Below are 22,098 nucleotides of genomic sequence, written 5' to 3' on the forward strand. Positions count from 1 at the left end.
TGAGTACAACTTAAAAGAAGTGAGGGAGAACTGGAATGTTCTGTAGGAATACCTTTGAGGTAGGATGGCAGGCATGAATGGGAGACAGGGCATTCTGATAAACGGAATGAACAGGAGCATGAGGGCCATACATCCATGGGAAACCATCCTTTCTTAGCTCCACTGCTCACAAAATGGGACACCCCTTTCTCTCTTCTCTGTGTGCTCCCCAGCAATTCAGAGGTAAATGTTTCTGAAGAAAGTTCCTAGTAAAGACAGTGAGGTTATCATGAAAAGAGAGCATATAAGGAGATCGAATATAAGTATCCTTCACTCCTGCCTACCTTGGGAGGTCAGAAATCATAGAACAATTCAGGCTGAGAGAGACTTCATGCTGAAAAGTATCTGTCAGGTCACAGGGATAGGTGCCTCCTTCTCTGTCTGCTTTTTCCTGTAACTGTACAGTACAGTATCAAAAATACCAATCAGGGTAGAGGAGGAAGGTACTCCCATTGCTTCAGCAAAAATTCATGTAGGAGGAGTCCTTCTCAGCCACCCATTCACTCCCAGAACTGGATGGCTCTGGAAAGGTTTAGGATTGTATTAATTCTTTCAGCTTGGAAGAAGAGAAACCACTGTGGATACTAACCATTTGCTCCATGGCTGCTCCTGTGACTTTTGGGGTGTCAGTGATTGTAGCAGACCACCTCTAGATCCAGATTTCCTCCCCATCTACTGATAAGAGGGACGTTCATACAAGAGCTCTAACTTGTGCCATAACTGACTGCACCATTAGGAAACTTCTGAAGTCTGGAAAGCAGGTAATCTTAGTAACAGAATCTTCATTATCTGCATGTAGCTTCCTCTGAAAAAAACTCTCCATTCCACTGGTCCTTCTTATAGTTGTCCTGTGAGTTTCTGGCATAGGCTTGCAAGATGTTCCAACAAAGAATTTCTCATGGCTCAGTCCAAAATCCCATGTCCCACATTAAGAACTTGTGATGTATTATGTTCCCCTGCATTTTCTGTGTGCTTTTAATATGGTTTATGTGATTTTATGGCCTTTACTGCCTTCTGCCTTCCTACCCCTCTCTGCCTCTGGGTCAAAGCAATGATGCCAGCAGAACCATTAGCTGAAGGATCCTCTAAGCAGCTTGGAGGGTGATCCAAGGAATGTATTCTCATGCATTAAGTCTGCCATTTCTACTAGCCTGTTGCAGACTTTCTCATTTTTTTTTAGCTGACAAGCCTTTGGTTCAGAGCAAAAACTCTTGTTATTATTCTGTATCACACCTAGTACAGTTAGTTTTTGTCCCATAGTTATCACTCTAGCCTTTTAAAGTCTTTTTTACCTCTCAAATCATTTAATCAGAACACTCCATTAGTACACTGTTATTTTTTTTGTACCAAACAGCTACATTTGTCCTGAGACAGGTCTTTGAGAAATACCACCATTAAAATTCCTCCAGGCCAATGACTTCCCTTCTGTCTTATCTGCTTTATCTAGTTCCATGCTTGGTTTACGAATCTTGTAACTAATTGCTTTCCATATTGCATCATTTAAATGCTTTGCTAATGTCCAGACAGAATATACTCCCTGAATTTTTGTCATGCCAAGTTTATGAAGTAGCAAGACATGCTGACATGTTGACTTTTGGAATTTTGGTTTGCATCCCCATTTTTCAGTTTACCATGATCTTGTATGATCTTGTATTTTTTTTTTTTCTTTTTTACTTTTTTTCTTAAAATACTAACAGCTAGGTAGAAATTCTCCAAAAGAAGTCACAGATGTACTTGGACATTGCCCTATTTTCTTGTCTGGATGTACCGTAATGCACATGAAATGAAATACTGAAACTGTTAGAACTAGCTAAACATTGTGAGCATGACCTGTCTTACCAGCCTGAGATGTTTGCTGCTATTGGCTGTTTTCAAAAACTATTTGCAACTTCTGAGTTTTGTATCCAGTATCCACGCGGTTGATTATTGGTCTAACAGAAAGTTGCTGTAAATGTAGTTCAAGAACACAAGGCTGGTTTTATTTAGTCACTAAAGCTATAACACATCAAGCTTACAGAAGAGATTATTGACAAAATGTGATTTTTTAATGTGAAGTGTTATCTCTGCATCATTAGCAAAATTATTCAGGGTGATGTGAAAGCATTTACATCTGGTTCTGGTTTTCACAGGTCACTGAGTGCACATCACCTAGTAAGGCTCTTGACAAAGCAGGTATGACATTCAGATAATGACTGCCTAGAAGAAAATAGGAAGTCTCTCTTGGTTTCAAAGAAGAAGTACAGATTAAGGTAAAGATATAATCTTTCAGTTGTGCCAATGGTTTTAGAGGAAAGATACTTTGTGATTAATTTGTGAACTGTTGCATTCTTTGTGACTTACTTGGAATATGGTATGTAATTCTAAAGATGCCTCACTCTGTCTGATTTCGTGTTCTGTTTCCAACCAGTCATCTCACCTCACCCTTTGCCAGGAATCTTCTCATGGTGATGTGTTCCATCTAAAGTTCTGGTCATCTTTAAGTCTTAGAAGTGCAAAAGGTATTTCATTTCTGTTAATTTTGGCTTTCCAAGGTAAAGAGGGTTTGTATGCTACTCTGTTTAGATGAACACGAATCTTAAAGACTGAGCTGGCAGTTTCAGGCTGTATTTACAGCCTTAAATCTAGGGGAGATTTATAATCTTCTAGACTATTTTTCCTACCTAAGTTTGCAGGTAGATAGCTCTGCTTCTAGAGTGAACATGCTGTGTGCTCAACCAGTTACGTAGAAAGGCTTAGTCATGAACACAGTACTGTTCTGAAGAAGGATTCACTGTTGCATTACTTAGGAAACTTTCCTGTGGCAATTGACTACAGCAGGTATAAGGGTCCTTACTAATTCCTAATTCCTTCAGGATTCAATGATTTTGTCTCTTGCAGGTTTTGAGTTAAGTCAAGGGAAACTATTGCATACTTATAGTACAGGGACTCTTCTTTAGTTACGGATCTTCAGATTCCAACTATCAGAAAATCTTGTCATTTTCAATAAAATGTTCTCAACGCATAGCCTTCTTTGTGTGTGAGGCACCTTATGAAATGTTAGCTCTGCAGCATAGGGGAATATTTATGTTTGCTTTATTGATACTATCTCAATGAAAACAGAAGTTATACTCTTCAGACTCACGTGTTAGGTAATGTGTTGACTGTCCTGGTAACAAATTTCTCACTCAAAAGCATGGCAGGAGATTTCCCTTAAAACAACCCACATGTTCCAAGTATAATTGCATGATCTGATTCATATGGATGTTTCTGAATTAAATGCTAGCTCTTACTTTGGAAGTCTTTGTAATTCTGATGGATGTTGTATCATCACTGAAAACATAACATTATATAAAAAGTAATGAAGGTGGAGCTGCGTCCAATTAAATCTGAAGAGGGGGGATATTTAGTTGTTCCATAGATGTATTGGAACGAAATTTTTGCTGAGAAGTTATGTGCACACAGGGGAGGACACAAGACTAATACCAGAACTTCTGTGCTCTCTTGAGAGCACCAACACTGAGATGTTTGGGTCGTTGACTGGATTAATGTATCTTGCCAGGAGGCTCCATGCAGTCTGCAGTATGTTTAAGGAAACATAGGATCATGGTGAAGTCCCAGACTTTACTTGAGTACAGGCCAGTGTGATGAATGCACACATTATGTGTTCACTGTGCAAATTAAAACTATAAGAGCTGTGTTTGCTTTTCCCACTAAGGTTGGTGGGAAAGCAGTACTGCTCAATGACAGTATGGATGGAATGGGATTTTGAAGACTTGCACTGCCAGGAGAGGTGAGCTGGCATCTGGATGAGCTAGTCATGCTCCCTATCAAAGTATCTTTGATAGGAGGGCTTTGGCAGCTGGAAGGCTGCCATGTAGTGGAGCATGCATGATAATTCCAACTCTCTCCACCCAGCAGAGCAAGAGCTGCGGTCACATTTTTGCGAACTCCAGCAAGCGCTAGCAATAGATCCAGGACTGCTCAGGTCAGTCAAGACAAGAACAGAGCTATCCCTCCACACACCTCAAACCGTCCAAACCATCTACTGATATCCAGTTTAGGCAGTATTCTTATTTCTGTAAAGGAGTGGTATTAACAATTGAAAGCCCTCTGTGCAGGCTCTTTCCAAATGCTCGTCTCTCGTTTCCCTTGGTCTGGAAGTCATTTTAGATTTGCCAGCTGGGACTCAGCCCCTGGGCTGATTCCAGCACCTGAGCCTAGGTTTATGTCAGAGTGAGCTGGCTGCTCCCGTGGGACATTACGGCGTGCCCTGACTCAGGAGGTGCTCAGAAAGGTGCTGCTGGACCTCTGGAAGGAGACGGAAAGTGGCAGAGTCAAAGCTGAGTGGTTGGAGAGCAGTGATTTCCAGCTCCTTCAGATGTTTATTTCCTGGTGAGTGGTATGCTTAAGAATATTCTTAATGTTTGGGGTGGTAGCAAGAAATGATAGACTATTTACTTTTCCTATTTCTTCTGTTGTGAATTTTAGAATATCTGTGACTAAACATAGTCACTAGAAGAACCCCCTAAGTAGAGACTAACAAAGTGGATGATTATCTAGTCCTGAATGTCTGAATGTGGAGCGAAGCTTCTGGTTAGTGTTTTCCTAGTGAAAACAACTTGTTTTTTTTTTAATATAAAATACACAATGTCTGTATTTGTATCTCATACATTATTACTTAAAAAACAAAAGCAGTAGTCTATATGATTACAGCTAAAGAATGCAGATTTTGTCCTTAGGCAAAAGGTAAAGGAGAAGAAAAATGGCATTCATTTCTGTTATATAACCCAGAACGTAAAATCTTAGAGAACAGTGTTAGATTTTTCCATTCAGAAATACAGTGTATAATTAACACAATTAGTTATTGACTTATTCACAACCAGGAAAAAAGACTTTCATTTCATCTTGTTTTACAAAAAAAAATGGGTCCTCAATGTGTCAAGTGCCACGTTAATAGCAATTGCAGACTGTTTTTAAACAAGGATGGCAAAAAGTTAAGAGTTGAGGAGAATTATCTCACTTGTACTGATGGTGAAAGAAAAAGACTGAATGCTTTATCTGCAGTTCTGAACACAGCTTTCAGCTGAAGGCTGTTTTATATTCAAAACTCACTCCAAACATTCACCTTTGCCTGTTCCTTGATTATGTGTCAATTTAGATTGACATAAAATTTGGGCTCATTATGTAAGTTAGACATCTAAATCTGCCCTTGTGTAGGAAAAAAAGGGATTTTCCCAGCCTAATAACCCAGAATTTGACCCATCAAAGGTGTCTGTCAAGAGGTACTAGGCTAGTTAGGGAAGTTCAATACTAGTATGTGAAAGCCACCTTCAATAGCAACACTAATTAAAGGCTATTAAGCCTGGACTAGTGTCCTTTCAGCATCATGGTATGAATGTCCTTTCTTCATCGTGGCATCTTCTCTCAGAACTATCTGCTATGGCTTCTTTCAAGCATCTTTCACCTGGTCAGCTGCTCACAGAAGGTCCCCCCAGCACAGTCCAAGTCTTGACTCTAGAAATTTGACTATATTTTTCAGACCAAAATATACTCCTGGGAGGCAGCTAGGCAATCCTTTCATGATAATCTTCAAAGCAGTACATGTGCTTATGACCTCTTATGCACAACCCAGCACTTAGAGGTCTTGATCTACAGCCGGTAAATTCCTTCCCTGCCTACTGTATTTTGAAAGTAGTCATAATTACTTCTAAAGTTTATTACTCAAAGTGAATGAGCCTCGGTGGGGATGTTCCTCCTTCTTCTTTGCTGTCACTCCCCTTCTGTGGCCTGTTTTCTCTCATGCAGTCTTCTGGGTAATTAGAGTAATTGCTTCTGGTAATAGACGGTGGTACTTGGGCTTTGTCACCTGTGTTTCTTGAAGACAATGGCTCCTCATGTTGCAGTTGTGACAATAAGTTCTCTGTGAACTTTCGTGCCAGGCCCTGAGATATGCTGCTAGTTAAGTCCTGTCTCTTAGACTTTTCAAGACACAGCAGTCCTCTGGGCTGGAGAGATATGTGCCATGCAGGAGATGTAGTTACTTGCATGCTGACCTACTTAACTAAGCTGTTGTAGGTTTGCTGGGATGGATCATCTTGAGAAAATGCCTGGGAGTGAGATCTCACAGTGAATCAGCTTGCAGGTGGGTTACCTGCTAGGCAGCTCACTGCCAGGCTTTTTGATGGTCTTTCTGTTGGCTGCAGCTTCTCTCTAGGCACATCTGATTGGGTCTGCAACTAGGATGGATGTTAATGGAGAAGAGGGATTTTAAAAAGTGAGTGCAAGTGGTATCCTGAAATAACACGGGTGAAAGTTAGGCATATGCTCTAAGTGAATCATCTGACAGGACTTCCTACCTGTAGAAGTGTAAAAAGGCTCTTGAAGACAACCCAAACTTCATGTTTTCACTCTACAATCCAGCTTGTCCTCTAAAGGAGCAGACCTGCTTCCATAGGATGGATGCATAGAGTGCAGTAATGGAAAATATAAGGTCAGTTTGCCTTTAGGGAATTTGACTTGCTATTCAGTAAATATATATTTTAGATTTCCTTAAAAAGCTGTGTTAACCTTGTGGTGACCATACTGAGCTGCAGTATATGTGGCTGCTTTGTGAAAAGGATTCTATGGGCTGCTGTTTTACACTGTTATATGATCTAGGCAAAGTTCAGAACAAAATAAGACATACTTATTTAATTTCTTCTGGTAAAGAAGTCAGTGGTACTGCTCAGGCTGTCCTATTATTTTCTTTAAGTAGAATGCACTTTTCTCTTTGGTCACAGATAAGTAATTACTGCATTTCTGCCATGATGAACAGCCAGTCTGAAGCTCAGGGTAAAAAACGTATATGTCTTCCGAAAACCTACTGTCACTGGCATTTAATCATCTCTTTAAAGTTAGAGATAGGAACTGGAGAATGAGAGTGAATCATTAGTGGTGCGTTTCTTTGTTGCATAAATCCAGCCTTCCCATTGACCAGTAGATGGGGCAAGTGAACCTCCTTAGAGTTACAATCAAGATTTCTCAGAATGCAAGGTTAAAATGTAGCCCTCGTTGGCTCTTAGTTCAAAAGTCTAGTTCGAACTCTCTTTACCTTTGTACTGTAAGGGTAAATTACATACTTTGACGCAACTGGACTATTTTCTTTACAAACATGTGTCGTAAACAATTGTTCTATTCCTTGAAATTCTGAGATTTAAAATGATATTCCTTTTCACACAGGGTTGGAAACAAATGTTTTGAAAGTTTGTTTGTGAGGAGATATGGGAATGAGTGTTCCCTTCCCAAAACTAGCTAATAGTTAGGTGTTTACAACACTCATGAGGATGCAAAAGATCAAAGTTTTAGTCTCTGGTAGTCTTCCAAGTGACTGTAGAGTGTAATAATTACAAGATCACCTTCCATTCTTACTTTAGGTTACCCTCTCCAATTCTTCACCAAAAACTGTTCCCATTTTTATAGATTTACCACTGTACCAGGTTTGCATGGCCTACGTGAATGACCACAGTAGTTCATCTTAGACAACCTTTCTGTCCACATTTCTAGCTTCCCACTTGTACTTTGTGTGATGAGAGAAGCTGACCCACAAAATAAGTTCCTGAATGCTGCCTGTTACGGGATGAATAATCTTTTTCTTAAACATGAGGGAATATATAGCCCTTAGTTTCTCTTTAGCATCTGCTTTTTCTTCTACACTTTATCTTCATAGGCATGCTATGCTCTGGCCCCACTTCTTCATGCTCAGCTTGGTAGTATAGGTCCTGAAACTGATTGTATTCTTGCAGTCAATGTGGTGCAGGTGCAAGGACCATTTGCTGCCTCTCACAGAAGCAAATAATGTCAGTGAAGTTGGCCTTGTGGGGGGTAGCGGAGGATCTCCAGGTGCAGACTTGTTACAGCGGGAAGCTTCTGCTTGTTGCATAGACAAGACAGTATTGTTCAGCCAGTTGGGTATATCCTGCCATTGAGGAAGCAGATCCCACTGTTTAGCCTTGGAAAAAAAGTAAGTCTGCATTTCACTTATTTAAAGTGAAGTAGAGCATACTTCCTGAGATATTCGGTTGGAAGTGCAAAGAACCCTGTGTCTATACTGAACTGGATAGGTCAGAAAAACGTAGTATGTTCATATAAAACAGAACACCTGGGCTAAAGATCTTTTTTTTTTTTTTTTTTTTTTACAAAAAAAAAAGTCATTATTTTTTTTAAAAGCCTGTCCCCAAAATTTCAAATGCTGAAACAGGTAATAGGTGTAAGCCTACCTTCTCACACATGCTGGGGAAAACTTTGCTGTGCACTGACAAGTAGAGCACATGTGTGTCTGTATGCTACCATCTGTTATTATCCATTTATGATATACAAAATTTGTTTCTGGATGGGAGAAAGTTTCTAGAAGAGGAATTCCTAGCTGGATTAGCCATGACTTTTTGCTCTTGTTCAAAGCTGCAATGGAGATGGGTAGTAGTGAGTATGGGAGGAGACAATGCTGAAGTTGGTGTGAGCTGAGAGCAGCACCTTTGCAGACAGTGAAAGTAACCAAACTCTACAGAGGTCTGAAGTGGTAAGATTTTGGCTCTCCTTCAGTTCATAGTACTGAACCTGGGCATTGTCCTAACCTTCTCTGTGTTTCTAAAGAGCAATTTCTGTTAACTTTTCCACATGTGACTTAAAGAGTGCTTTACTTGCTCCTTCTTTTCTATCTCATGATGTTCTGAGACTCTAGCACTGATTCCTCCATGGTGAGCAGCCTAGCTCAGAGAAAGACTCTCACAACCAAATTTCTATAGTTTGCTGCAGTCCTTCTTTACTTTCCATTTGGTCCTACAGGAAAAATTCCTCTGACTTCTGTCATATCTACCTTTGCCTTTGAATGTTTTCATTGGATTGCTATGTTTCGGATGAAATTTAAATTGCTCTGTGTAGTTTTAGCTGGCGTTTGCATTTTGTACACTGAGTGCATCTTGACCATCTGCTGTCCTCTGATTTAACCACTGTCCTCATTGTCTTCTAATTATTTCTTTCAAGTCCTTCCCTGCTTCTGGAGAAATGTTCTCCTGCTAAGATGAGCAGTGCTACTATTGCTGAACATGCTCACTTTCACATTTCACTTTTCATATTCCCTTTAGATTTAGTACTTTTTCTCTTCATTTTCTGCCTTGATGATGAAAAGAGCTGTTTTATAAGAAACACACTGCTCCCATGGTAGGTATAAAAGCCTGGCTCAGACTGCATGGGTTCCTCAGGAACTTGGTCTGTGGCACAAATTGGCACGAGGCAGCTGGGAACACCTACAGCATGCAGTGGTTTATAGCAAGCCAACTGCTCAGTGACATGCTGGCCTCTGAGGAAAGCTATGCAAGCTGCTAGCCAGAGGTCTCTCAGGAGGATTGAGAGTTTGTCTGCTATTTGGCTCTTCACAGACAGCAGATGTTCCCTGAGAAGGTGAAACATGCAATAAATGACCATATTTACTTGAGGCAAATCAAGACAAGGCAGCAGTCCAGCCAAGTGTGTTTACTGCTGCAGGAATGCTTTTGTGCTGATACAGCATTTTTTCACCCAAAATCTTGGAACATTTTTAAAGTGTTAACAAATGTAAGCCAACACCAGTGTTTGCAGATCTATTTGAGACAGACTTTTATTACCTGCCTCGAATACCTCCATCCACATAGCCCTCACTGATTTTGGTATTTGACCATTTCCTTGGCTGCATATGGCATCTACAGGTGGTGCTGAGCTCATGTTGATACAACTACATGATGTGTGGGACCTGAGCAGGTTACTGTGCAGCTGGCTCAGGTAGGAGCATGAGGGGGGGTTGTCATTTCAGCTGAGGCACAATTATCCTTCTTTTTAAGAGGAAAAAAATCTAAAACCTGAGCAGAAGAAGGTCACAAAGATGCATCTCTCTTTTCTACTGCTTCTTCTGAGGGTGTGTGTGGGGTGGGTGGAATATTAAAATAAAAGTGAAACACTGAGTAGATTATTGCAATTTGAGATAAGTTCAGGCTACGTTGTGTCATATCTGTGTTCTGACTGAATGTTCAGCTAATGTCTAATCCAGTAATCCAGAAGGAAGAGAAGTAGTGTCTTCAAGTGCTTACAGTTTTAGGCTTAATCTTGTACATTCCTTGTGGACCAACAGATATGCTTGGATGCTTATTTGAGGTTGTCAACCTTCAGGGGCATGCAGAAGAGGACTATATCTTCAGCCAGCAGCAGAGTATTAATGCAGGGACTTCAAATTGTTTTGCTAGTGCAGAATGTGCTGCCAAATAAATATCACCTGGTTCTGGTTAAGTGCCAAGGGGTTAGCAGTGAGGTGGGAGCCAGCTGGGCTGCTCTTTCCTCAGCAGTTTTCTCCACTGCCTTGAAGACTGACAGCTGTGAGGTGAAGGGGGATGGCTCTTCCTCCCTGATGTTCTGCCTTATTTCTGGTGGATGGCTCCTCTGTGATGGTCTGGTAGCCTTCTACTAACCCTTTCCCTCAACACACAAAAGGGGCAGTCTCTGAAGGTTCCATGGGATGGACAAATAACTCCCTCCTTCCAACTTTCCTACTTGTTTTACTGAGAAGCTCACACTGTTTCCTTCTCCTCTGCTCAGCTCACTAGTGGCAGTTTTCTGTGGCCATTTCCCCCAAATGACCTTGCTGGAACCCAAGAGGGACAAAAAGCCCTGCCCACTTTCTGCTCAAAGTCCCCTAACTACAAGATGTATTTGGTCTGCAGAGAGGGTTTTTCCTCTCTCTTTCGTTCTCTCTGCTCTCTCTGGTTGCCCACAATGACAGCAATGTCAGTTTGGTTTGAGGGAAGCCTTGCATGCATTGTGACTGGCTCCTTCTGCTAATAATTTGTTCTCTGGAGCCTGTTGCCACATAGTATAAATAAATTTCACTGCTTAGTACTTTCCCTTTTTGCTGTTCAGCTGCTGGAAGGGAGCTGACACACCCTGTTTTGTTTTTCAAATTTGTATTTTTTCTCTTTTTGTACGAGACAAAATCACAAGATTACATTAACAGAGATGCATTACTGGCACATACTTTTTTAGTTGTCTTCTATTGCATTATGCAGTATTTAAATACTGCATAAAACAGGAATTGAAATGCATCTGCCATCCTGGAACAATATTCAGTTCGGTGCTGGGACAGATTATAGACTTCATCCTGCTTCAAAAATCCAATTGGTATATACTGACTTGATAGCATCTTTATGAAAATTGTTTTTCAGTTGTTCTATCATGTAAACTCACTCTTATTTTAAACAATCTTAATGTGGTTCATTCCATACATGTAGGTTGGTAGAATTACCAGGTTATATAGCACATCAGACCTAGTTGTACAGTGGACTGGAAGTTCTCTGTTTGTGGTAGCATGCATACCGCTGCAACCTCGAGCTCAGTGAAGGGTAAATATTTAGAGTGACTGAGCCCAAACTGGGCTCTGTGCTGTTTTAACTAGATTGCTTCTGCCTAATTTAAAGCTGGCTTAGGCTCTCCTCCACCACACCAGAATCGCTGCTGAGTACATGTTCATCTCATTTGGTACAGTGAAAGCCACAGTCATGTTTTTCGTGGTTCTAAGCCTGATGGTTAGAGCACTTGAGGTTGTTTTTACTGCGTGGATGTGATTGCATGTGCATTTTAATATAGGGAAAAACGGGCCATGATAAACTAATGAAGTCAGTAGACTGGTTACATTTGACTACTTTCTTGGAAATCTCCATCATCCCCATCTTCCTTGGAATGAGTACAAGGAATCTATCAATCTAGGCAAAATTCTTTCTGCATGTTTTTGAGTCTTTCTATAGAGAGTAGGTTTTAAGAAATGCAATATATCCAATGGTTTTTGCTTTTTCTTCCACTGATTCTCTCTAAGCAATGAAGCACATCTCCATCCGTATTGTAGAAAAAATTAGAAAGTAGCCCTGTGCCATATGCATTTTATAAACCAAATCTTGAAAAAAATGACTTGAAGGAGGGGAAACTTGTCACGTCAACATTGCAAATGATGTGAAACCAGAATGTCCTCCCACCACAGCATATGTTGGTGGTGGGTGGGTGGGGGAGATGCAGGGAAGAGGTGGTGGTATAAAAATACCTTGTAAAAACAAGTGTTTGGCAGGGTGAGTGGGTTTGTCACTTCAGCCAGACTGGAAGGGGGAAACCAGACAGACAGGGGGCGGATGGTGAAGGAGGGAAGAACATATGTCACTTCAGCAAGGTAAATAACTTGACACAGTACCTCAGAAATCACACTCGGATAATTAGCAGGAGAAGATCAGATATTAAGTGTCCAAGTGGAATAGAAAGTTAGAGGAAAAAGTAAAAGCTGCTTAAATATAACAACAAAGGTGATGACAAATGGTTAATGTGGCAAATCTGAGGCGAAAGCACACAGGTGGAAATCTCCAGACAAAGCACACATGCTTGCTAGTGGGCGCTTTTCCTGCTTTTTCATGAACAGAGCAGCATGTTTTTCTCATTTATCCTTGTAATAATTCAAAAGTTCTAAATCAAATGCAGATTATGGGCTCTGTATGATAACATTACTGCTAAATGAAGCTTTATCACAGATTGCTAGCATGGCCTCTGCATAGGACATCTATCTCTGCATGTGCTATGCAGCACTTGGTACACACCCAGTATTGCACAAAGGAGAGCAGACAGTGGCATGAGCACCCATGCTGGCAGCAAAGGTGGAATATGGCAGTTTGCCTTGTAATGCTTGGGAACATGCATGTGCTGTGGTGGGAGACTGGTGATTCCTGTAAGAATGCTGGGCTCTGTTTTGGGGCTGTGAGGTAGCCAGCAGGATGGGAGGACAGCCCTGGCCCTTTGCAGGTCATGTTGGCGGTGACAGCTGTGAACATTGGGAGGGCTTTTTCCTTCCTATGTGTGATATTTATATCTTTTATTTTATTTTAACTGGCTTGCCTCTGCACCCATGAAGCAGCTCAGCCCCAGTAAGAGTGCATGTGTATGTGAGGAAAAAGACAGAGAAAAGATGGGGATAGAGCAGGCTGGTGAGCTGCCCTTTGTCCAGTAATCTGCTAGCTAAAAATATTCTATGGATGGCTTCAGATGCTTTCATCTGACTTCAAATCTGAAAGAGGGTTTAAAGGAGCTCTCCATGAAGAAGAGGTGCATTGCCCAGTAGGACAAAACTTGTTTTGTAGGAAGTATGTCATTCTTGCACTCTAGTGGTGATTTTGCTGATTGTTATCATTCCTTATAGCAATCCATCCCCTGTGCTGGTGGGTTTCAAGGGTGGCATAAACTGTGGAGGTTGGCCAGTCACCAGTTTGCAATCTAGGATGGAAGATTCAGCTCTCATCTCCTACTCTGGCTGAAAGCATATTGCTGAGGTCTATTGTACAGCAGGGGACTTTCCACTAGTAGGTGTTCATACAAATTTTGCTGTATATGGGGATCTTCATACGCTGACAAGCCATCATTTCATACTTGCATTCCCCTGAAAAGCAATGGGTATTTTCCCTCTTCAAAAAATTTCAAAGAAAACACACTAGCACATTTTTGGAGAAATTTTGCATGCTCCAGCCAGCAAGCAGAAGCCTCGAATACCTTCGGAGACCCTATCTGTGCAGCTGCGCCGTTGCTTTGTCCTCGAGGGCTAGCTTGGGGTAGCTGAAGGGATTAGTAGTCTGAGTTTCCTGACTTGCATGCATGTAATATTAATGAAATATTTTGGTGAAAATCTAGCTTTTACATATCAGATTTGTTTCGTTGCACCAGTTGGTGGACTGAAACTGCCATCACAGCAGCTGTCTGAATATCAAGTAACGCAACATGCCTTGATGCCTTGTCATATTTCTGTGTTTGCTCACAGCTTGAACAGTCCCAAGCATTGTGTTGCTATTTTTTTTATGAAGCTCCAGAGTTAGTGAAATAGAGAGGATATTTTCTCCCTCCACTTTCTCACAAATCCACTCAGAATCTCATGCCACACAAATCTCATGCCTTTTTACTATGCCTTCCACTGATTTAATGATTCAGCCTTTGTGGTAGAAGTGCTTTGGGGCACTTACACGATGATAAGAATTACACTACTACTGTTTGATGCTTCTGCATTCATGTCTTATTGAATACATTGTGCCATAGTATCTGAAGAGTGGATGTTAGAATAGTGAAAGATAAGATACATTGTTTTTTGTTGTTTTTTTTTTTTTTTTTTTTTTTCCTGGAAGATGTTATAACTAAGACTTAAAACTTCATGAACATTTAGTACGTGTGATGAAAGCCTGGCAGTTTCTTCTGCTTAGCATGTAACTTCTGATGAAAAAAGAGAGAGAGTTTAATTGCAGAGTATCTAATAACTCAGTAATTAGGATGATCTTCAAGACATGCAAGGCCCAAATCCAAGTTCTCAGGGTGAACTAGAAGGAACAGGAATACAAATCAATCTCTGTAGTGTTGTAACAAGTGTCATAACTGTTGGGCTTTTGAGTGCTTAGGGAGGATACGTGAGTCTGTTTTTTGTAATTTCTTTGTGTAAAGACTATTAGAGTCTTCCTTTAATTCTTAGAGTCTATGAATTTTTTAATTTTTTCATCTGGGATCGAAACGTCATTATTTTGCAAAATGGAAATCTTGTTTCTGAGGCACTTAGAATAATAGAAGTTGTAGATGCATTGTCAACATGGGGCAAAGAAAAAAATGTGTTGCTTTACCAGCTTTGTGCAAGAGGAAAATCTGGGCTTAATCTACAAGTCAAAAGTAAATATATTTTTGGCTTACAACAGATCAACATTTAAAATATTCTCCTTTTTCCTTGGGAGCTGCAAATGTTTCAGTCCCACTTGATCAAAATCTGCTATCTCATTTGGCAGATGGCACCTGGACTGTGTGGGTGTGATGGCTACCTTGGGGCAGACAACCTGCAAATGGCAACAGCATTTTAAAGAAAAGATGTCAGAGTGTTGGAGAGCAGCTTGGTTTTCTCACTTGTCATCGTTATTTGTTTCTCTCCTGGCCGAACCACCAGCAGCAGGTTAAGGATGACACAAACTAGCAACAAATCACGGGGTGGAGGACAGAGCATGTGACAATGCCCTGGCTATGGTGCAAACATTTGAGCTACATTTCGAAAGCCTGCGTTTGTGTTCAGCAGGGTTCACGAGTGGAAAATAAAAGTCTTTGAGGATAACAATCAGCAAGCTTGGTCTCATCAGTGTCTGCCCTTCAGAGAGGAGGCTGGAGCAGATCCCACCAAGCTGCGATTTGGTTCAGCGCACTAGGGAAGGTTCCTAGAAGCATTCCCCCAGCTTCTTCACACTGTGCACTGAAGGGAAAAAAACAACATTTGGCAATTTGTTGTCAATATTTGTATAACTCCTGATGCCACTAAAACTGCATATGCAGGCTTTAAACTAACAAAAACAAAGCCATGGCCAAGCTGGAAAGCTGGATTTGTTTCCACGCACAATTAGGTTTATTTGTTTAGGTCTCATTTTATTTGCTTTCAGATGACTCAGATAGGAGTATTGCAATCCTTTCAAAGTGAAGTAGTGTTCTGTGTATTTTGGGCATTGCGCTTAGCCAAATGTGGAAAAAATTGGCTGCTCAATAGTATTTTCCTATCCAGAGGTTTTTCAAACTTTTGAGAGGAACTGAAGGAATGTCCCTTCCATGCCAGATTTTTTTTTTTTTTTCCCCCCTTCATAGCGTCTCTCCACATCATTGTTAAAGAGCACAGGAATTTTAAAACACTCCTCTGTTGTGCAACTGTTAGCAACTGCCCTTATTAACTGCTTTAACATTATGTTGCATGCTTAAAGTCTCGCTGGTGTCATCCATAACGTGCTGCTGTGAGCACCTTTTAACCCATTCCAATAAGAATGTATGCACAGTGTACTGCTCAGAACCTCCCAGCTTGCTTGACCAGCTCAGGTTTTGCTGAAAATGATTTCCTGCATATACAAATGGATATTTACATGTTGGCCTGTCGCCAAGCTTTCTGCTGGGAGTTAGCCACTGAGGGCAGATTATTTTCCAATGGACACGCTTGCATGCTATTGGTGTTAAGAGAATTGTCTCAAGTCTCAGTACAGTAGTGTGGTGTGGATTTTTTACTTTATTTCTCCCCTCTAAACCCTGTAACAAACAAATGAAGGTAAAAATGCAGGACTTCTTAATCTCTTCTCCTGTCCTAAATGGGCAGGAGGTGGTGGTTTGCAACTAGTGCTTAAGGCATCTCTATTTTGGGGGAGGTTTTTTGCTTTATTTTCCTTTTGTTTTCTTCTCCTGATCATTTTCCTTCTGGAAATTCCACCTCTGGTGGTGTTTCAGACAATGTAGACAATATGAACAAATCCACATTTATTCCTATTTATACGAAACATAAAGGTTAAATGATTTCCTGCACTCACCAGAAATATGCGTCTGATTTATGGCTTTTTTTTAATGCTCTTCCCACTCAGGCTCATAAAAGAAATATATTACAAAAGCTAATAGACAATCTATTTTAAAGTTTGCCTTGATAAAACCAACTGGAAATTTATTCAGTCTTAAATGTCAGTTTAAAAAATCTGAATGTTTTTCTAATCAAGAACAATAAACGTGGAAAGTGTCTCCATGGAACAGAGCCGTGGCTCAGCACGCTGCTGGCCCAGTGCTGCACACCAGGGCAGATGGAGTCGGCACATCACGTAGCCCGCTCTGCAATAGCTTGCTATATAAGACTGTTTTGACCCCAGGAGGGACTGAACAATGCTTAGGATGTGCAATTTGTTCTTCTTCTTTTTTTTTTTTTTGAGGATAGGAGCCCAAAATACCAAAATATACCTATGACAAAGTGCCAAATTGAGAAGGGATGTAAATTTTCAAATACAATATAGAAAGGAGAAATAACATAGTTTTCCAAGCCTGTCTTAAATACTGAAAGTAGTCATAAGGTGAGCAAATAGATCAGAAGGTGCTCAGAGATTCATTCCAGGCCTATGATCCTTTGCTTCCCTCCCTCTTGCTTTGGAACTAAGGCTGTCAAAATGAAACCCATTCTGTGGTATCAATTTATAACACTTTTAGGCTGATTTTTACCATGGATTGGCTCCTAAGTTGCCATGTACAGCTAAGCAATAAGACAGAGGTTTCTTGGCATGCTATATATATTTAGGCCTTTTTACTTGTAACACATAGTGAGCTGGGCTGGTGCTGATTTCAATCTAAGATGGGTTTTTACCCCTTCCTTCCTGCAGATGTGTAGTTGTGTGTAGGCAGATGCCTGGCAAGTAATTCAGATATTGAGACTTGTGGGCTGATCACCACTTCCTGATGTGCATTACAGGTGAGCCTGCAAGGGGAAGGAGACCCTGAGGAGGAAAGCTAGGAGAAAAGGACCTTAAGGTTTAAAAGCATCAACCTTAAAGCTAAAAGGCAGAGGCAGCACATGAAGGGAATTCAGATAGTACTCTTTTCCCAGATGATGAGTGACCTGGAAAAGTTCAGCAGCAGTTAAATCCTACAGCAGTGCCAAGTGTAAATAAGGTGGTGCACACATTAGTCTTCTGTTATTCTATCCTTCCACAGAATCACAGAATGACCAGGGTTGGAAGGGACCTCAAGGACCATGAATTTCCAACTCCCCTGCCACATGCAGGGCCACCAACCTCCCTATTTAATACTAGACGAGGCTGCCCAGGGCCCCATCCAATCTCGCCTTTAACACCTCTAGGGATGAGGCATCCACAACCTCTCTGGGCAGCCTGTTCCAGCACCTCACACTCTCATGGTGAAGAACCTCACCACACTCATTAAGTGAAGAACTTAAACTTAACTTCCACTGTTCTTTCTTTTACTTAAGACAGAATAAAATATTTTAAAAAATCTAATGGCATGCTTTTTTCCTACTTTACGGCAAACTAAAGTTGCCTACCTTGAAGCACCTCTTTAGGAAAGGTGAATTGGAGGATCTTGAGTAGTTTGGGTGACGTGTGCACACTTTTCATTTGTTGGAATGTCGCATCTTAGTTAGGATGAGGAGAAGAGGTTACCACCTGAACAGCAAACATAATCAGTAATGGCAGTGCCAAATGCTGGGAAACATGAGAGGGAAGAGAGGTGGAGGAAGATGAGCAACTCTGAGGGCATGATAGCATGGCAGTAGCAAGGAAGGCTCTGAGAGCTTTGAAATACCTTGGCCGGGTGTCCTTTGACACTGGATTTTTCTCTGTATCTGAGACTTATTGTACATAATATGACTCAGACCCATAATGCAGAGGATAAACGTCAGCCTGTTTTGACCTACAGCTGCTACTGTCCATAAAACCACTTTTTTCCCCACTAATGCAAATTAGTTTTTCATCCAAAAATCACGTATATTGGTAACTCCTCTGGTTGCTTCTTTGTGATGTTTCATTTTCCACAGACAGTCTTTATTACCTTTTTCTGTTCATTTGAAGCAGGACCTTTGATTCAGCTATGATTAACTACTTTATTACAGTGATGCATGTTTACTTCCTCATTGCTGGATTTCATAAGGTTGTCATCTTCGAACTTTGCAGTCTTCAACAAAGTAAAGTTTGTCAGATGTCTTCCAGCAAATTTTGGTATGTGGGTTTTCTTATTATTATTATTCACTTCCTATGCGTATAGCTATGTGGTTGTTCACCAGCAGATATTAGTTTCCACTGCTTGTGCTCTGAACTGTGACTGCAGTTAGCAGGGTGCAGAGCCCAGCTAATAAACATGCAGCTATGGCTTAACACTTCTCTAACATGGCTACACAGCTTCCATTCAGCCTGCATCACTGAAACATCTGTCTGCAATGTACCTTGTGAAAAACCCTGCATGAGTCTGTGTAGTGGCTTCCTAGGTAGAGAACTATTAGTATGTAATTAAGAAGCATATGGAAGAAACCTGTCTATGTCATGGATGATGCAAACTTGAGTTAGAAGCTCATTAGAGATAAATGACCTATAACCCAGTAAGTCACACATGCAGGCAAAGTGAAAAAGATCATGTTGGAAATAAGGAACATGTTACAAGTGAAGGTAAACTTGCAAGCTGAAATCATAGGGTTGCAACTTGAGACAAACCTTCAGATATAGATGAGGAGAAAATGGTATAGTGCAGGAGAGGAAATCCTGTCCTGATCTTCTGAACTGACGTATGCAACAGAACTGCTGTATAATAGTTTGATTTGTGGTATTATCTTTTTCTTCTCCTCATGATTCTGTATCAGAAAGGTAGAGTTGGGGGCTGAAATACTATGAAAGTAAGTGGCACCCATGGCATCATGTTATCTGCCACTCACGCAAAGAAAAGACAATGTTCTAGAGAGCAGGACAGATTTGTGGTACAAAACATTGTATGAGGAGGTGAGTCTGAGAGATATGAAACTCTAGGCTGATTTCTTGCAGTGCATGGGTGAGCTCTTACTTCCAGGTGGAAGGAGGGAAATCCCTGTGATCTGACATCAAGACAAAAGTCCATGCTTTTTGTCCTGCTTTCATTTACCCCTTGCTAACTGTGTGACTAAGGGTTTCTCTTTATTTTTTCTGTCTCCTGCTTCTTCTGCTTCACATGTAATTTCTTGTTCCCAAAAAATCCCACTGAGGAGCTCTGCAGTATCTCTAAATGTTGTGGGTGAGGCTGGGATAGTGTTGAAACCAGCAGTCCTAGGCTGGTTCTCACTTTTGTCTCTCTCTGTCCTGTCCGCTTTAAGAACAGCCATGTCTAAACACCACTGAATACAGCTCCTGGATCTGACTTTAACATTTGGAAAGGGCTTTTTTTTTCTTTTTTTTTTTTCCTTTTTCCCCTAGAGGAGCATGTCTGACAGTTTTGCATTGGTCTTTGGAGTTAGCTGTGCTCTCACTACCTCACATGTCAGAGTCAGCCATAGCAAGAGGTGTTGCTTCCAAACTAGACCTTTACTCTGGGTCAGATGATACCTGCTGATCTCATGCTGGCCCACGTGCAGTGGACCATGGCCTCTGATACGGCCACTTCTGACAAAGCAACTGCTCTGAAAACACTCTTCCCATCCAGCCAGTTTCCATGTAAAGACTAAAGCTCAGCTGGCTGCAATGAAATGTACCACTTGCATAGTAATTGCTCCACATAAGGTCATTCACAGAAATAAATGAAAGCTGTGCTGGTAGCTGTCAATGCTTTAAAGCAGCTCCAAGAGCTGTTCTGCTCAGCTAAAGTGGTGCCAGGATGCTTTTGTTGTCTGACAGGCTGTTGGCAAGAGTTCCCCTTCTGGGTATTTTTGATGGTGGTGCTGCTTAATACTTATGGGATGCAGTGATGGCTGGCAGGTCCCTGGGGCTGGTGCAAAGGGGCTCCCCATGAGGCAGCAGGGCAGGGCCTGGCAGCCAGAGACAGGATGGGGAATCTCCAAGGTGGTGTCAGAGACAGGGCTGGCAGGACTCTCGGGCCCTCACCAGCAGTAGCATGCATAGGCCACGGACCTCCAGCTGAACACACCTGCTTGCTCCAAATGGAGACCTTCCCTGACTGCCTTCTCCAGTTCATAAACCTGAAATTTAATAGAATACCAGATCTTAATGCTTCTTCCAGAAGAGAGTGACTGCTGCAGTCTGGTCTTTTTCCTGGATAGCTAGAGATGCTTTACAAATGGTGATGTCCCTTGAGTGCAGCCAGACAAAATCATCATCTGGCCAGACAATAAACAAAACCATTTGTTAAAGGTGAGCACAAAACTAAGCATCAGCTTGGACCTTGGACTATAATAAAAATATTTTGCCCATTTAGATAAAATTCTTCCCATAAGCCAGAGTAATTTTAAAAATCAGCAGAGTACCCTTAAAAGGATTTTTTTTTCTTAAGAGTATGTAAGGCAAAACCAGTTAGAGTGGCTCTTGACAAAAAAGCATGTAATGGAGCTGCAGGACTCTGTGGTGGCCACTTTGTTTTCCTGCAGCTGGGTTATAGCTGTTATGCCTCCAGGTGAAACCAAGGAGAACTGCAAGTACTCAGCTGAAAAGTCACTCCCTGAGTGACATTACTCACTCCACAGCAAAGCCAACATCTACGAACAAGTGAAATGATCTCAAAGGGAAGTCAGTTTCTGGAAGACAAACAGGACCTGAGGGTAACCTGTTGCTTAACAGCCACTGGGGAAAAGAATAACATGATAAGGAATGGCTTCAGTTAATTTCAGAGGCACAATTCTTCCTCCGTGCTCATAGCATTATTCTTCATTTGAGCAGTGTTTTCCACCCAAGCACCAATGCTGCTATAGAAAAGACTGTATGGTTGGTGAGATATTTTACATTAGTTTTCCTGTCAGAAGAGTGAAAGGGTATGCATTTGTCATACTTCAATGATGTCACTTTGGGAAGGGACATCAAGATAATTAATATCTGCAAGATAATTAATCTCTGTTAACCCTGATGGTTTGATTAAACAATCAAGTACCAAGTGACATCTTTGCCACGTGACACTTCTTTGGAAACCGTAAGCACCAGAACAGCATTTCATGGTATACTTTTGCTAATGTGGAGCCACCACTCCTCCTCAGGGCTGAATCTGTCATGACTCCTGGATGCTGAGGAATCCTGGGTCTCTTGAAATAGGTTGTTTCCTTTTTTGGAGTGAAATAATAAGTTGCAAGCAAGGGATTAGTAAAATTTTTAGGTAGAATTCCTGCATCAAGGAATTGAAATGGATATGAAAAAGTGATAGTGCTCAGACAATGGGCTGTGTGGACAAGAAGGAATATTTGCATTTCACAATAAGCACAGAATGAGAAATTATTAGTTTTGTTTTTTTTTTTGGTAGGTGTTTAAAATGTATTAACTATTGCTGACACCAATGAATCTCCTTACACTGAAGAAAAGGCACTAATAAGAAACAAGCTTGTACCCATCTGAGAGTAAAGGTTTATGAATTATGATGAAAGGCAAATCAAAGGAAGCAAGAAGTGGAAGGAGATACAGGTGACAAGAAAAGAGTGACAAAAATATGGGAGAAAAGCAGACAGGGCAACTGCTAGAAAGTTAATTGGGGTATCATTCCGACATACTGAAAATTTGTCAGTCTGCCATGTGAGTAGGTCCTACTCTGTCAATAAGCCTATCTCAGCTTCCACTTTTGAAAGGT

At 41.1% G+C, this 22,098-nt stretch overlaps 1 protein-coding gene across 1 annotated transcript in view; it reads left to right on the forward strand.

Annotated features, from left to right (window-relative positions):
- The first annotated feature begins 4,199 nt into the window (after positions 1 to 4,199).
- The window catches only part of RBPJ (recombination signal binding protein for immunoglobulin kappa J region), a 143,760-nt gene continuing 125,861 nt past the window's right edge, over positions 4,200 to 22,098 (forward strand). Inside the window, exon 1 of the mRNA XM_052683317.1 lies at positions 4,200 to 4,410. Coding sequence (XP_052539277.1) covers positions 4,397 to 4,410 — 14 coding nt within the window. The 5' untranslated portion in view covers positions 4,200 to 4,396. The remainder of the gene's footprint in view (positions 4,411 to 22,098) is intronic.

This window comes from Tympanuchus pallidicinctus, unplaced genomic scaffold (assembly GCF_026119805.1).
Source record: "Tympanuchus pallidicinctus isolate F22 unplaced genomic scaffold, pur_lepc_1.0 scaffold2, whole genome shotgun sequence".
Classification (NCBI taxonomy): Eukaryota; Metazoa; Chordata; class Aves; order Galliformes; family Phasianidae; genus Tympanuchus; species Tympanuchus pallidicinctus.